The sequence below is a fragment of the Pteronotus mesoamericanus genome, unplaced genomic scaffold (assembly GCF_021234165.1).
Source record: "Pteronotus mesoamericanus isolate MK-2021 breed Mesoamerican mustached bat unplaced genomic scaffold, CSHL_Meso_final contig_90, whole genome shotgun sequence".
NCBI lineage: Eukaryota > Metazoa > Chordata > Mammalia > Chiroptera > Mormoopidae > Pteronotus > Pteronotus mesoamericanus.
The window spans coordinates 16,603,815-16,620,390 of NW_026555277.1; the positions used below are offsets into that span (position 1 = coordinate 16,603,815).

Genomic DNA, 16,576 nt, shown 5'->3' on the forward strand with positions numbered 1-16,576 from the left:
TTTCAGACTGTCAATGAGATTCAAGAAAATACAACTGGGCAGCTGATGGCAATTGAGAGAATTGAGTGAGGTCCCAAGGTACCTCCTTTGAAGGGGACTGAGGTGTCATTGTCCTGTGTACAATGTTTCTTGTATCTTGTATCTTCTTCAATAAATGCCTCCATTTTTCATATTACATGGCTGGATACCTTCTGGACAGGCCTCGTACAACTTTAACTACAGCCACCATGCTCTGCATTACCACTCCGACTACTCCCGCCTTGGGCAACCACCCACCTGTTCTCTGTATCTATTAGCTTGGTGCGGGGGCGGGGAGGTTGTGTGTTGTGTTGAATATCACATATAAGTGAGATCATACAGTATTTGTCTTTCTCAGTCTGATTTATTGCACTTAGCATCATGCTCTGAAGATAGTATATATGTCATTGCAAATGGCAAGATTTCCTTCTTTTTATGAATGAATAATATTCTACTGTATATATTGCCACTTGCCTTCTAAAAAGGTGGAACCAATTTATACTTCTATTTAGTATCTTGAGAATGCCTGTTTTCCTATACCCACGTCAACTTTTTATATCAATGATATTTTTAATCCTAGACATTCTGAAAAATAAAATGTAACTTTACTCAGTTACTTTAATTTCCATTGCAAGTAAGGTTGAAGCATCTTTTTTTATATGTTATTGGCCATTTGTAGTTTTTGTGAATTGCCTGTTGATTTCATTACCTGTATTGAAATTATATTGTTGGCCTTATTAATATGAAAAAGCTCTTTCTATATTAAGGGAATTGGCACTCTTTCATATAAGTAGGAAATATTTTCCCCAGTTTTCTGTCATATGACTCTGTAAATAATGTTTTGTATTGTACTAATTTTTAAATTTTATATATTCAGATTTACCACTCTTTTACAGGTTCTAGGACTATAAAAATATTTACCCCCATGTAAATATTTTTCTAAGATTTTTCTCTAATCCTTTTTTATAGTGTTAAAAATACTTCTAAAATGGTTATCTTTTTATATTTAAATCTTTGTGTTATCCAAAATTACATATTTTAATCCTCACCCAAAGGTATGTTTATTGATTTTAGAGAGAAAGGAAGGGAAGGGGGAGAGAGAGAGAAACATCGATCTGGTGCCTCCTGTATGCACCCTGGCCAGGGATCAAAGCTGCAACCTAGGTATGTGCCCTGACTGGGGTTTGAACCTGCAGCCTTTTGATGTATGGGACGATGCTTTTAGCCACCTGGACAGGGTGCAAAATTACATTTTTTTAATGAAATGAGTTAGAGATTCAACTTTATTTTCCCCCTAATGGCAAACCAGCTGCCCCAACATCATTTATTAAATAACTTATTTCTCCCTCACTTTTCTTGTATACTAAACTCCCACATGTATTTCAATCCATAACCTCAGTATATAGATGCCCAGCACACAGATGCCACAAACACAGCAGATAATATTGTTGAAAAACAGGATTATGTGAAATCATAATCAGTGCTGTGTATGAGTGGTGGTTTACTACTTGTTGGCACCTTCAGGCAAAGAATAAAAATTACCAACAATCTTAACACAGTGGCATGCAAGCTAATAAAGAGCACCTATTTTGATTTGTATTCAGGATTTGTTTTTCCTCATATCGGTGGCCAAATTCTATTAGATCACAGTGTTCTAGCCATGAATTTATTTTGGTTTCTCATTTAATCTTAGGCATTGCTAGTCCCATAAAAGCTATTAAGTAATAATGATGTTAAGCACTTATATTGTATCTTTCTCTCCCTAAGTGCTGTCTTAACATTAACTAATTAAATGCATTGATGAAAGGAAGGGATTTTCAGCCTTCCTCAGGAAAACTGATATCTGGTTGCACACCTGTGAGGGGCTGATTCCTAAAAAGCATTAACTCTCCTTTGAATGGCCCTCAGCAAGAAGAGGAATAAAAAACTGGTGACATTATTTCACTTCTTTTGAAAATTACCTTGGGTATCTTCTAATTAGTCTGGCTAAACTCACCTTTTATCTGTCTCCCCAGATACTCCCTTTCTACGTTCCTGGGGGCATTCAACAAGCTTCTTTTGATGTTTCCTGTGTTCATTAATCACCAAATCGTAGAATTTTCCAACTGAGAGGGATCCTTACTGATCATCTCGTTTTGAATGACCTAGTACAATCACTTTATTTTGTAGATGAGGAAACAGAGGCCTGGAGAAGTTAAGTGACTTACAAAAAAGGTCACACAGATTACAAGGGGCATCACTGGGAAGGGAGACCTAGACTTCTAACTTCCGTTTCAGATCTCCATCAGCTTCATCCTGTTGCCTCCCTCTTTGGGAGCCTCTGACTTGCCTTTCGCTCATCTTTCTGTTTAACCTTTTTTGCTTTTTCTTTCTTTTTCTCTTTTGCTTCCTTCTTTTTCATACTTTTCCTTCCCTTCTTTGTTTCTGCATTTTATATCTCTCCTAACTCCTGATGGGTCATCTGACATGATCAGATAATGTTGTTTTTATTTCTCCTTTATTTATCTCTTTAAACATGGGGTCTTTGTTGTTTTTCTGTTAGGGTGTCTTACATTGGCCTTTACTCAGGTCCTCTTTGAAAAGCCGTATTTCTTTCCTTTCTTCCACATACATGCATACAGGGAGTTGTTTTGCTTAGTTTCTTTTTTTTTCCCAGTTGTATTTGCTTCTCTCTTTTCTTTAATAAAATCATTTCCCTAGTTTTAGTAAATAGAATAGGATTTATGTTGATACAAAGTCCATTTTCGTCACAGAGTTTTTTGTTACTTTATGAATTTCCCATATGAATACTCCATATTGAGAAATTTACACAAGATGGGACCATTTAAGTGAATTTCATTACAAGAAGTAAATAGGTTAGGCAATAAATCTTCCTATAAGCCAAAGGCAGATCCAGTTCAAATCAAAACTGTGGGTGTAAACCTTGATCAATCTAGACTGTCCATCTTACTTCCTTGCAGGAACTGAGTCAGTGTTAGAAATGTTCACTTCATGGTGAGCCAGCAGGTACCCAATAACCTCAGAATCCTCAGGCTGAACCAAACCCTAAGGCTGCCTCTGGCCCCAGATACCCTTCCAAACTCCTTTTCCTAGAGTAGGGAAGAGAGTTTCAGAGCAAGCAACGGTCTGTCACTAATCAGCTGGGTGATCTTAGGCAGCTCACATTCCTTCTCTGGGCCTCAGATTTCTGATATATATATAAAGCAAGGAAGCTGTGTTTAAAAGGCCACTTGGGGCCTTTCCTTGTTTACTATTTAACAAGTTAGTAATGCCCTAACTAGGAGCAAAATGAATAGTAGAGACCTATATCAGATTTATTTCAGGCATATATATATAACTAACTCAACAGAGAAGTAAAATTCTGCTGAGAATTTTTTGGAACTGTGTCAATTTAAAATATTGTGATCATTTTCCCTCATAAATAATGCATATGTACTTATATCAGACTGTGTGGCTTGTTTGGGGACTCAGAACATGTGGACCACATAACCGTACTTGACTCTTTGCAAATGCTTCCAGTGAAGTTCCACGAGGCTGTGTCTGCACAAGGCCACACCCCTTGTGGCACTTTCTATAGTCCAGAAAGATTACCTACTGGAACCCCCATCCCATATGTTTTTCTGAGTATGAAATTTATGTTCTTCAGTTCATCTTTGCCATTCAACAACTAAAGAAAACTGAAATTGAAATTCCTATATCTTTTATTCCCTAAGACTTGGTTTCCAGCAGGAAGCAAAACATAATTTGATAGGAATGATGAGGACTACTCACAAATCTACCCAATTACATCAACCCAATTCAATTATCACATACTTTCCTAAGTCTGAGTAGAAATTGTCACCCTTGGGAAAGGATCAGGGAAGAACTATTTGATGACATCATAATCCACCCTCAGTGAAGTGCTTGATTAGCCAAAAGCTCAGCGGTGTTAGAGCAACCCATAATAGGTAAAGGGGGGGGATAGGGGGGAGCAGCTAATTAGGGAAGACACAGTTTTCTGTTTATATACAAACATCCCAGCATTGAGCCATGATAAGGAGCTCAAAGGTTAATTGTGGGAAAATGGGGTTCAGCAAACATTTTGAACTAGGAAAATCCCCTATGATTTTTATTTTCCAATTTTAAGGATTTATGATTAAGAAGAGTAAAAATTAGAATTACATGAGAACTCAGAATATTCTCATTGTGTATTAGGGTTTTCAAACTTGAGCAAACTCCACAGGCTGTATTTCCCTAATGCTCTGCGAACTGACATGGCCTAGATCCCTAGACTTCACTGTGCCCACCTGTTATGCTGAGAAATGGCACTCAGAGAAAATGGTGAGTGCCACCTTTCATGGGCCTCTGACCAAGCAAATGCAAACTAAATTATATTGGAAATCACCTTACAGTGTGTGACAATTTTGATTCTTCCATTTCATCAAGCTAGCTTGTTACTAGTAAGTGGCAGGTGGCTTTGTTTACTGTGAATGGGGTCTTTGGTTAGACTTTTAGAGGAGGGGCCATTTGTCAAGTGCAGCAGCCCTCTTCATCAAAATATTCCCAACAGTTGGCCAGAATCTAAATGCTGCACAATGGTTGAGGAATGCTTGTATTCAGATGGAAGGTAACTTGACAAATCACGGGGAAGGAATTAGCCAATGCATACAAAAATTCAATGAGAAAGAGCTTTTTCTTTCTTTTTTCTTGTCCAACTTGCTAGTGCTCTGTCCCTCTCCCCCTGTCGATTTTGAATTTTGTGCTGGTGCCAAGGGAGTGAAGGTAACAAACATAAAAGAATCATTTGTGCCCATTTCCCAATCCCACAGATCTCTATTGGCTGCCGACCTTGAACATGACACTGCAATTTCCTGGTGCCACACATGAGTAATAAGCAGCTGCTTCTGAAACTGTGGTTTGGAGAAGACAGCACTAGGTTATTTTTTAACTTAATTGTAATTTTTGATTGGTCTGCAGGAAAGTAAATCAAATAAAGTCTGTTGTCTTAGTCTGCAAGAAAGCCATAGGCCTCAAATTCCAATGCTGACCATCTTGACCAGAATAGAAGAGGGGGGAAAATGTGTGTATCCCTGAACTGGAAGCTGGACCAGGCAGCTTTCGTGGGGTAAGCATATTTGGTATATCTGTCAGCTAGCTGGATCATGGAGAGTAATATTTGATGGTTCCTTGAGTGCTCAAAGTGCCTGAAATGATAGAGGGAAAGAATTTATTGAGAGACTACAAACGTGAAAAACAGCAAAATCAGGAAGAAGGTATCAGCCTGATGCTGCAATTTGTCCTTATCCTACCTTGCAATAAGAGGACACGCCATTTTAAGTTACAAATGGAAGTGTGTATTCTTTGAATACCCAGTCAGAAAATACCTCTGAAATAGTCATATACGCATGCTCTCCAAATAAATAATATCAGACTAGTACCCTTCTTAGTACAAGAAATTAAGTTGAATGGAAAACAGAAGCAAACTCTTTCGCCATATTTCAGACATCTGCCTTTTCTCCAGGAGACAGGGCAATTTGGTACATGGAGAAGGTGGAGGAGGTTGATTGAGCGCAGAGGGCTGAAGAGATGGGGAAAGCGCTACATATACTTTCTGCTAATTACTTTGTCATGATTTTGTTCACGTAGACAGGCACTTTGGGGAAATAAAATAAGGGATAACTAAACCTCAACCCAGAGGCCTATATTGCCATCACTAATGACATATGCAATCATTAATGACATATGCAAATGACTACCTGATTGATGGCCTGGTGACTTTTTTCCTGGTTTATTTTTATTTATTTATTTTTATCTTTTGCCTTCTAATCATTTTTTAATTTTTCAGTTACAGTTGGCATACAATACTATACTAGTTTCAGGTGTACATCGCAGTGACCAAATACCACATAACCTACCAAGTGATCATCCTAATGTGTCCTGCACCCATCTGAAACCACACGTCGCTGCCCGAATATCACTGACTGTATGCCCTATGTTGCATTCCACATCCCCACGACCATTCTGTAAAAAACAGTTTGGACTCCTCAATCCCTTCATCCCTTTCATCCTCCCCATACCCACCCCCAACCTGGCAGTTGTCAAAATGTTCTCTGTATGTATGAGTTTGTTTCTGTTCTGCTTGTTTATTTATTTTGATTTTTAGTTTCAATTGTACATAGACATGTATTCATTGCCATTTTATTGTTCATATTCTTTATCTTTTTTCCTTCTAATTCTTAAAGACCCTTTAATATTTCATATAATCCTGGTTTGGTGGTGATGAACTCCTTTAGCTTTTTCTTGTCTGAGAAGCTCTTTAGCTGTATTTCAACTCTAAATGACAGCTTTGCTGGGTAAACTTGGTTGTAGGTCCTTGCTTTTCATCACTTTGACTATTTCTTGCCAATCCCTTCTGGCCTGTGAAGTTTGTGTTGAGAAATCAGCTAACAGCCTTATGGGAGCTCACTTGTAGGTAACTAACTGCTTCTGTCTTGCTGCTTTTAAGATTCTTTCTTTGTCTTTAACCTTTGGCATTTGAATTATGATGCGTCTTGGTGTGGACCTCTTTAGGTTCATCGTGTTTGGGACTTCCTGGACTTGTATGTCTATTTCCTTCACCAAGTTAGAGAATTTTTTTGTCATTATTTTTTCAAATAGGTTTTCAATTTTTTGCTCTCTCTCTTCTCCTTCTGGCACCCCATCATGGGACTGTCGGTACACTTGAAGTTGTCCAGGGGCTCCTTACACTATCCTTATTTTCTTGGATTCTTTTACTTTTTACTGTTCTGATTGGGTGTTTTTTGCTTCCTTATATTCCAGATCACTGATTGATTCTTGGCTTCATCCACTCTACTGTTAAGTCCCTGTAAATTATTCTTTATTTCTGTTAGTGTGTTCTTCATTTCTGACTGGTCCTTTTTTACACTGTTGAAGATCTCACTAAGTCTTTTGAGCATCCTTATAACCAGTGTTTTGAACTCTGCCTCTACTAGATTGCTTGTCTCCACTTTGTTTAGTTCTTTTTCTGGAGTTTTTTTCAGTTCCTTCATTTGGAATATGTTTCTTTGTCCTCTCATTTTGGCAGTCTCCCTGTGTTTATTTCTATGTATTAGGTAGAGATGCTGAATCTCCCAGGCTTGACAGGCTTTGACAGAGTGGCCAGAATGTAGCAGGTTTTCTGTAGGAAACAGTGGAACAGCCTTCACTATCATCCAAGCTGGATAGTCGAGGTGTATCACCCCTATGTGAGCTGTGTGCACTGTCCTGTTGTAGTTGAGCCTTGATTGCTGTTGACAGGTCAGTGGTCAATCAGCTGCAAGGACTGGCTGTGACCACTGACCTCCAACCATTGTGAAGGATCAACTGTACAGGGGCCATAGAGCAGGGCTTACTTCAGTGGTACTCTGGTGCCTGGTGAGTCTGCCCCTTGAGTGTCTCACTTGTGGAGGTGGTTAGGTGGTGATGTTTCAACATGGTCTGAAGCTGTCCACTGGGTATGCTGGCTCTGGGGCCTCCCAGGAGATAACAGGCCAAAGTCAGCCACCACCTGTGTTTTTCCCAGGGCCACCCAGCATAAGCTATAAAGCAATCTGCATATGCCTGCTACTTGTGCTGGGCTTGGAGGTGCCCAGGTGAGGCCAAGCTGCAAACCAAGGCTAGCTGCTGCTAAGGTCACTTAGCAAGAGGCATGGGGCTTGCTAAGGCCAGATGCTGCTTGTTGGAGAGAAATTAGGAAAATCTGAAGTATAAGCCAAGATAGGCCATATGTATGGAAAAGCCACTGGAAACAGTTCGAGTGGGCCTGAAAGTTGGGTGGGGTGGGGCAAACTGTGGGAGCCAGGATAATGGATTCTCAGATATGGTGCCTGCCTTGCTGGCTCATCAAAGGAACAATGGCCTCTGCCAGCAGTTCTGTCTGAGAGAAAGCTGCGCCGCCCCCAGCTCTCGTCCTAATGCCGGAAAATTCATTTCCTCCCCTTATGTCTCCAGTGCCTTTCAAGCTGCTGTCCCAGAGCTCAGAGAGAGTGAGTCTGAGTAAGTCCATGTTCAGACCCATTAAGAAGAACTGCCTGGGACTCTACAAGTCCTCCACCTCCCTCAGCCTCAATCTACACTAGTTTTTATAGCCAGAGCTATGGAGACTTCTCTTCCTTGCACTGGAACCCTGGGCTCAGGGGCCTGATGTGAGGCTGGGACCCCTTGCTTCTCAGGTGGGACCTCTGCAGCCAAGATGTCCCCCCCAATTTTTATTTGGTACGTATTTGGGACCAGCCTGTTCCATGCCTCCACCCCTCCTACCATCCTCTATGTGCTTCTTCTCTAACTCCCTAGTTGCAAGTCTCCCATCCAACCAGATTTCAGGTAGTTCTGAATGATGGTCGCTCTGTAGTTTAGTTGTAATTTTGATGTGGTTGCGGGAGGAGGTGAGTACCACGTTTACCTACGCCACCATCTTGACAGGAAGTCCGGCCTGGTGACTTTTGATGGGTTGTTATAAAGTTATATTAACTTGTGACAAATTTAATTACCATATGCTTCTTTTCTTAACACTTTGCCAAGTTACATTAACTTGTGACAAAATTAATTACTAGGAAAAGAATACGGAAGACAAATTCCAGCCTTGTTTTTTCCTTTCCATCCCACTGCTTCCCAATACCCAGAGACGATTAAGTTCTGAGGGAGTATGGAAAAGTCTGTAATATAAGCCACTCTGAAAGATTCCCTAATAAATCTAACCACCATGCACCAGGAAAATACACACCTAATTTGTCAAGAAGCAAAAACTATATTATGGTTAGATTCTTGTCTTCATAAGCTTTAGCCAGTATTATGAAGAAACTACTTTTGGGGCTTACTTTTTCCCAGTCAGTCCTGGCTTGCTCTCAGAGACACTAGAACCCCCTGGATCGACTCTGGACACACAGCTTGTAGGACTTTTCCCCATGCTGGGCCCGACTAAGAACTGTTGTCACCCTAGGGGGCACTCCAGTTTAGGGCTGACATGGCAGAGTTCTCAAGTCCAGCCTCCCCCAGGCTCTGCTCTTGTTCCCCCGTTGCCCGTGGTCATTTTCCTGGCCCACTGGCGTTCTAACAGTTCTCTTCTACTCTTCGTTCTCATTTGGAACCTAACAGTAGGAGGATCCTTGGGCTTCAGTCTTCTGTAAGGCTGTCATCCTCCTGATATTTGGGGAGTGTGGCCCTAATCTTAAGCCCCCACCAAGGTGGCTAGGAAGTAGAAAGGGAAGTCATAAGACTCAGGGGCAGGAGGAGATGGTGAGGGGCAAGACACTTGATTTCTTTCTAAGCAATTATCCAGAGTAAAGATATATGTGATTTTTAAAAAGAACCCTAGGAGATACCACTCTTGGAACCTACTTTTTTGTAGTGATGAAACCTCTAGACCAGAAGCCAGACTGTTGGATCCTGTTCCTAGTGTTGCCAGCAGTTGCGTTCAAAGATAAGATTTAAACCTCCTAAATATATCTTAATCCCTGGAAAATTATAAGTATAAAGTTTTCCTTTTGAAATATTAAAGAAATGTTTGTAAAGTCTAAACTATACTTATAGGCTATTACCTCACTTTTCTGGAGGGAAAACTGTCAGCAGCTTTAGCCCCTTGGAACATGGTCATGAACCTAAGCTGACAAATAGGGAGAGCAATTAATCAAGTGAAAAGAAGCAAAAAGAGCCCCTGAGTAGCTGAGCTGCCACCAGATCCATGCACCCTTTACGCTCCTCGCTAAGTCACACAGCAGAATGACTGACAATGTTGGGGACACAAAGACAGCCCTAAGATAGGACTGCCACAGCCAAGGGAAAAAGACGGGAGGCATCCGCAGCCAGCCAACGAGCACTTAGGTGCCTGGCAGAGGGGGGTACTTAAGGCAAGCGTGAGACTCAGTCTTTGCCTCTAAGCAATTTACATTCTCTTAGGTTGCTCCGTATAAAATCGACATTTTTTTAAAGTGAAATCACCATTTTATAGTGAGTATCACCATTTCGATATGTTCAGTCAACAGTTGGATAAGCAAAACAATCACATTTTAAACAATGGCAAAGAGTACAAAACAGCATTGAGTTCTATATTAAATTACACAATGTAAAAGTAATTTATGTGAAGCACAAGAGATCCAAACAGCTGAAGTTGCCAAAGATGGCTTTCCAGATCATGCCAGAATAGATCCAAGCCATGAAGCCTAGGTGAAATTTAAATAAGTGTTAAGAAAAGAAGCGAAACTTTAGATAGAGGAAATGACATGGGTGAAGGCACAAGAGCAAGAATAAGCATATTCTGCAGGAGGAAAAGCTTGCTCACAGCAGAAGGTGCATAGTAAGAAGTGGAAAATCAGTTTGGATGGAGTGCATGGAATCAGCTTATGGAGACACCTGCACATCAGGAAAATGTAAGATCCAGTTTTGCCCAGTTCACTCTTGTATCAAGTATATGGGACGTAGTAATTCAATACAACGCTATGAAATGAATGAAGAGAGAGTTTTTATTAATGATAAAATAAGAGTTTGCCAGGGTTTGAGGGAAGAGATGACACATGATGAAAGTGGAGTCTAAAACTGATTAGTAAACACGCTATTTGGGTTGAAGGAAAAAGACTGACATCTGGAATTAAAATTAGAAGATTGAGAGGAGTGATAAGAGTGTTGGGCAAGACGAGAAAAAGAGACTTACACCAGAGACATTTAAAAGAGAATCAACATGAACTTTGAAAATGTTATGCTAAGTGAAGGAAGCAAATCACAAAAGACCACATACTGTATGATTCCATGTATATGAAATGTTCAAAATAGGTAAATATGTGGAGACAAATTAGATTATTGGTTGCTTAGGGCTTGGGAGCGGTTTGGCGGGGGTTGGGGGGAGGGAAGGAGTAATTGCTAATGGGTCCAAGGCTTTTTGGAAGAGTTAAAGAAATGCTCAAAAATTGATGGTGGTGCTGGTACACAACTCTGTGAATAAACTAAAAGCCATTTAATTCTAGACTTTAAATAGGTGAATTACATGGTATGGTGAATTATATCTCAGTAAAGCTATAATTTGAAAAGAGAGGGAATCAATAAAATGTGATGAATGACAAAACGTGTATGTGTTCCTAATGGAGAAAATGGGCCTCTCGCTACACTCCATAATTTCCAGTCTGATTCTCTTTGCAATAGCAAGAATGTCCACTAACACCATTGGTACTTAATACTGGTTTCGGAGCACTGGGTGATGCAATAAGACATGAAACATAAACAAGAGGTATAATATTAGAGAGGAAGGGACCAGGTTATTACTTTCAGAAAACCCATAAGATTCACCTAAAAATGATTTGCATTCCTGAAAATTCAGTAAGATATAGTCATATACTAGATGTACACAGAAGTCAATATATTCTAATATACCAGCAATAGCTAACAAGAAAAAAAATGTTACATAGCAGTTCAACTTTGAAATTACCTAAATATAACAAACATGAGTGGCTTATACAGGGAAGAAAGCAAATTTTTATTAAGCAATAATAAATGAAGATTTAAGAAAATGGAGATTTAAGAAAAAGAAGAACATGAAAACTATATGAAACGGCAATAAATACATATCTATCGACAATTGAATCTAGCCCCGGCTGGTGTGGCTCATTGGTCTGAATGCCAGCCTGCGAGCTGAAGGGTCACCAGTTGAATTCCAGGTCAGGGCATGTGTCTGGGTTTGGGCCAGGTCTCCAGTGGGGGACATGCAAGAGACAACCACACATTGATGTTTCTCTCCCTCTCTTTCTCCCTTCCTTCCCCTCTCTCTAAAAAAATTAATTACTTAAAAAACAATCTAAGCAAACAAGAAGAACAAAGACAGAATCATGGATACGGAGAGTGTTTTCATGGTTGTCAGATGGTAGGGAGGTGTGGGGGAATGAGTGAAGAGGTGAGGGGACTAAAAAGTACAAATAGGTTGTTACAGAATAGCCACGGGGATGTAAAGTACAGCATAGGAAATGGAGTAGCCAAAGAACTTATACTCATGACCCATGGACATGAACAATGGCGTGGGGGTTGCCTGAGGGAGTTGGGAGTGCTGAGTGGGGGGGGCGGGGGAATTGGTACAACTGTAATATCATAATCAGTAAAATACAATTTAAAAAAAATAAAATGGAGATACAGGTCAGGTCCTTTGATAGGGAGACTAAATATTATAAGGATAGCAATCCCCAAATTAACTCTTTAAAGCTTATTAAAACCCCTGGGTAGAAATAAGCATACATTGTTGGCAGTGTAAGTTTGGTGAAATATTTCAAAATGTTTCACAATGTGTACACCGTTTGTCTCAAGGAGATCATCTAGACAGGGCAAAGCTTTATGCTCTGGATGCCCAGTCTGCTCCTTTAGATCCTAGGTGATAACTCTCAGGTCTTCCTCAAGGTCTTCTCATCCTCAGCTCCTCCAAACAACCTTCACCCACCTGGTTTCTAGAACTGTTCCATACCCTGATGTTTTCCCCTGAATGGACAATAGTTTGTGCCTCTCTTTAAATGTGTCATTAACCTTGGTTGTTTAGGAAAGAGTAATGTAAGTAAAACCAAATAGAACTGAAATATTGTTACCACAGTTTAGAAATAACCCTATGACACATTGGAAAGTGTTTGCTGGTGTCCGGGTATATGATTTGGTAGTGGTTATTTCTTAGAAAGTGCATCATGTGTTGGTATTAGGAGTATGCTTTACTGGGGTCTGCCGAAGTTAATGGTCCGTGAGAAAGTAAAAATAAAAAGAGCTCTGCCTATGGCTTTCTGAAGGTAATAGAGAGGGAAATAAGTTGAATAATGGTGGGAAATGGATTTGCTTGATTCAAAAAAAAAAAAAAAAGCCAGCCTAATTTCTACTGTCTTCATTAAGAAAAATAAATCCACTCTTATAAAGCAGTAAACCTCATTTTTCTGTTCACTTTCTGCCTCTTGATACAAAAGTAATATACATTGTTTTAAAAACGCAAAAAAAAGAAACTGTATACAAAGTGAAAGACTTGCTTTTCCAACTTGTTCCCTTGCCTAGAGTTAACTGGTGTTATATTTATGTTTAAGCCATTGTGAGATTATGCTGTGATCTTTAAAACCACTTTAGCCTTTATCTCCAGTACTATTCGTAGCTTCATTTTTTGCAAAATACAGTATTACATTCTTTGTAGTCTTTTATTTTTGTAATGTCAGTTACAACTAATTTATTCTCCTTAACATGGTAATTTCTCTTTAGGTATGATTTACATTGCCCTCAGATGTTATTTTTTATGTAAAATTTTCATTTTAACTATGTAGTCATTTGAAGGTATCCATCTATTTCCAATTATTTCCAAATTAAATTTCATCTTTTTTTCCTGTATCCAAATCAGCATATGTATACATTTGCACCAATAGAAATAAAGGCAGGCTTTATCTTGTTACTGTATGAACTGCTAGACTCTTTGAAGCCCATGCAGTGTTAGTTAAGTGAGGAGGGATCTGACCAACCATCAGTTCCAAAATCCTGGGTGTTCGCGGGCCAGGAGGTGAGGTAACTGTGGGAGGTAGGCAGATGCAAGACACCAGGGCCTAGTGGGGACAAGTGTCCCCAGGAGAGCACATGCCCCAGTGGGAGCGAGCTGCCCCTGTCACAGCCGATACCCTCGCATGTTAGAGTTCACGCCTGGTTCTGCTAGATCTAAGGAGTTTTTCAAAAGAAGCCACAAAATTTAGATTTGTATGTGAAATCTCCCAACTATTAAATTGGCTCATTTTTAAAAAACACTAAGATTTTTTTTTTTAACCTCCAGGCTAAATATGACCCTCATACTGCCAAATTTGTGACCTCTTTATGTTAGGATACTTGTCAGCAGCAAAATAAACCTATTTTTCTACATTTGTTATGTGTTCTTGGGGGAGATACTGAAAAACTATCCTATTAACTCATCAGAGAAAGAGTATTATTGAATTTACAGCATGAAGTTCTACATGCGTATTTACCCCGTATGTTTTCAGTCTATTTTAGGAACTCCACCACACTCCTCTTATTCCTCACCATAGCTGTGAAGTTGGTCTATGGAAGTAGGACTCCCAATCCCCTACACCACACTACAAAGAAGAATACAAAAGAAGTTTCAACATCTCCATTTTCCAACCTCCAGTGGTTTAAACCAAAGGGTTCTTTTGGAGCGAAAATACTATGTCTTTTCTTTCTCAGAGTTGCTGAGAAATTATAATTAGAGGTTTTCCTGTTGCGTAAAGGAAAGGAATTCCAGTTCTTCTCATCTGCAAGGTTTCCATTCTCAATGACTTGCTTCCCTGTCCCATTTCTCTTTCTGCAGGTAATGGAGGGAAAGCTGGCTCCATTCCTGGGCAAGGTCATTAAATTCGCCACCTCACATGTGTACAGCTGCAGCCTTTGCAGCCAGAAGGGGTTCATCTGTGAAATCTGCAACAATGGAGAGATCCTCTACCCTTTTGAGGATATTTCAACAAGCAGGTACACACCTCTTGTCTTACAAACGTATACCTGAATATGTCACATGCAGTGATATTGGCCAAATCAGCCAACTTTCAGTGAAATACTGTATCTCTGTCTCTCACTCGGTATCATATTTCCCTTATTCTTGGTGAACATTTTTTACCCTTTGGTTTTCTATATTTATTTCCAACTCACCTCACTACCTTTATCCAGAATGAGATAACAGAGTTGCAAGGAAACATCGCCTAGCTCTGCCTTATTAGGTAACAAAGAGGGTGCAGATTCATTTTTAGAATGAAGCCTGGGCAGGAAGAATCCTCACAGCCATTCCAGGGCCAAGTGATAGGCGGTGGGAAATCACAGCCTCAGAGGAAGGCCAAAACGGGGTGGATTACTAGGAATAAAACTAGAGGACACTGGTGAACAGCTGTCTGGCCCACCACATGTGTTTGTCCACAGATGCCCTGCAGTGCAGTGATGAAAGTTTTAGGACCAAAGGAGAGAAAAGTGGGAGTTTGTGTGGGATTTTTTTTCTAACCAAAGTAACATTTGGGCATCATCATATCCATTGATTGATGAGTGATTCGCGCCCCCCCCCCGCCCCCACTAACTTGAGAGCAGGATTTTTACCCTTGCTTTTCTTGAATCTTAAAATGATACATATCACTTTTCCTTTTATCCAAAAAGCATAATAGAAAGATATGCCATGTGTGTCTATGTGTGTACACTGGCTTCTTTGGGCATGAACGTCATGGTCCGTTTCCCACCCTGCAGGGCTCACTTACACTGTGGTTCAGACAGAAGGTGAGGCATGAAGCCGGGGAGAGTTGAAGCGTGTAGGGTAGTGTTAAGATATTAACAGTTGACTCAGCCCTTCTGGCTGCTTCTTGAACCCAAAGGCTCTTTGTAAACATCCAGGAACTTTGTTCCCACACACAGAAAGACAGACAAAAACATACACTCTCCAGCTTCCAGTTTCCTGAGTGGACAGGTACTTAGCTCAAAGCCTAGAGATTATATACTGCTTAAAAATGTACACCACACAAAAACTAATACACCAATGTTCGTAACAGCAGTATTCATAATAGCCAAAAAGTGGAAACAACATAAATGTCCATCAACTGATGAGGAGATGTCCACGTAATGGAAGATTATTCATCCTAAAAAGGAATGAAGTACTGATATATACTGCCATGTGCATGAACCTTGAAGACATTGTGCTAAGTGAAATAGCCAGACACAAAAGGCCATGTGTCTTATGTTCTAATTATAGGACATTTTCCAAGGAAGCAAATCCTTAGAGACAAGGTATATTAGTGGTTGCCTAGGGCTTGGGGGAAGGGGAGTATGGACAACCAATGGATACCGATATTTGAGGGGGGTGATGAAAATGTCCTGCAATTAGATTATGATGATAGTTACACAGTCTTGTGAATACACTAATAATCAGTGAATTGTATACTTTAAAAGAGTGAATTTTATATTATATGAATTATATCACAATACAAAAGTTTAATAAAAAAATAAAAATTAACTTTAAAAAGGCTTTAAACTGAGCCCTGGCTGGTGTGGCTCAGTTGGTTGGACTGTCATCCCATAGCCGAAAGTTTGCTGGTTTGAGTCCCAGTCGGGAAGCATACCTAGGCTGCAGACTTGATCCCTGGTCTGAGAACCTGCAGTCCCTGGTCCAGGCGTGTTTGGGAGGCAAACAACTGATGATTCTTTCTCACATCGATGTTTCTCTCTACCTTCCTCTCTTTCTTCATCTTACTCTAAAAGCAATGAAAAATGTCCTCAGGTAAATATCCTCAGGATAAAAAAATGTTTTAATGCTTTAAACTGAATAAACCATTGCTGGACCACAAAACAAGTCTCAATAGATTTTAAGATTGAAACTATACTAAGTATGTTCTCTGACATATAGAATTAAGAGCCTCAGTAACAAAGAATCTGAGAAACCTCAAAATATTTGGAAATAAAACAATACATACTAAAAACTCTGTGTCAAAGAAGATATCAATTACAAGAAACATTTTAAAATATTTTGAAATAAATGAAATACAAAATTTCAAAATGTATGGAATAACAGATAAAATAATGCATAGAGTGAAATTTA

General features: G+C 39.7%; 1 protein-coding gene across 1 annotated transcript in view; it reads left to right on the forward strand.

Annotated features, from left to right (window-relative positions):
- Positions 1–16,576, forward strand: part of PLEKHM3 (pleckstrin homology domain containing M3) — a 167,013-nt gene that overhangs the window by 126,892 nt on the left and 23,545 nt on the right. Inside the window, exon 8 of the mRNA XM_054585747.1 lies at positions 14,321–14,478. Coding sequence (XP_054441722.1) covers positions 14,321–14,478 — 158 coding nt within the window. The remainder of the gene's footprint in view (positions 1–14,320; positions 14,479–16,576) is intronic.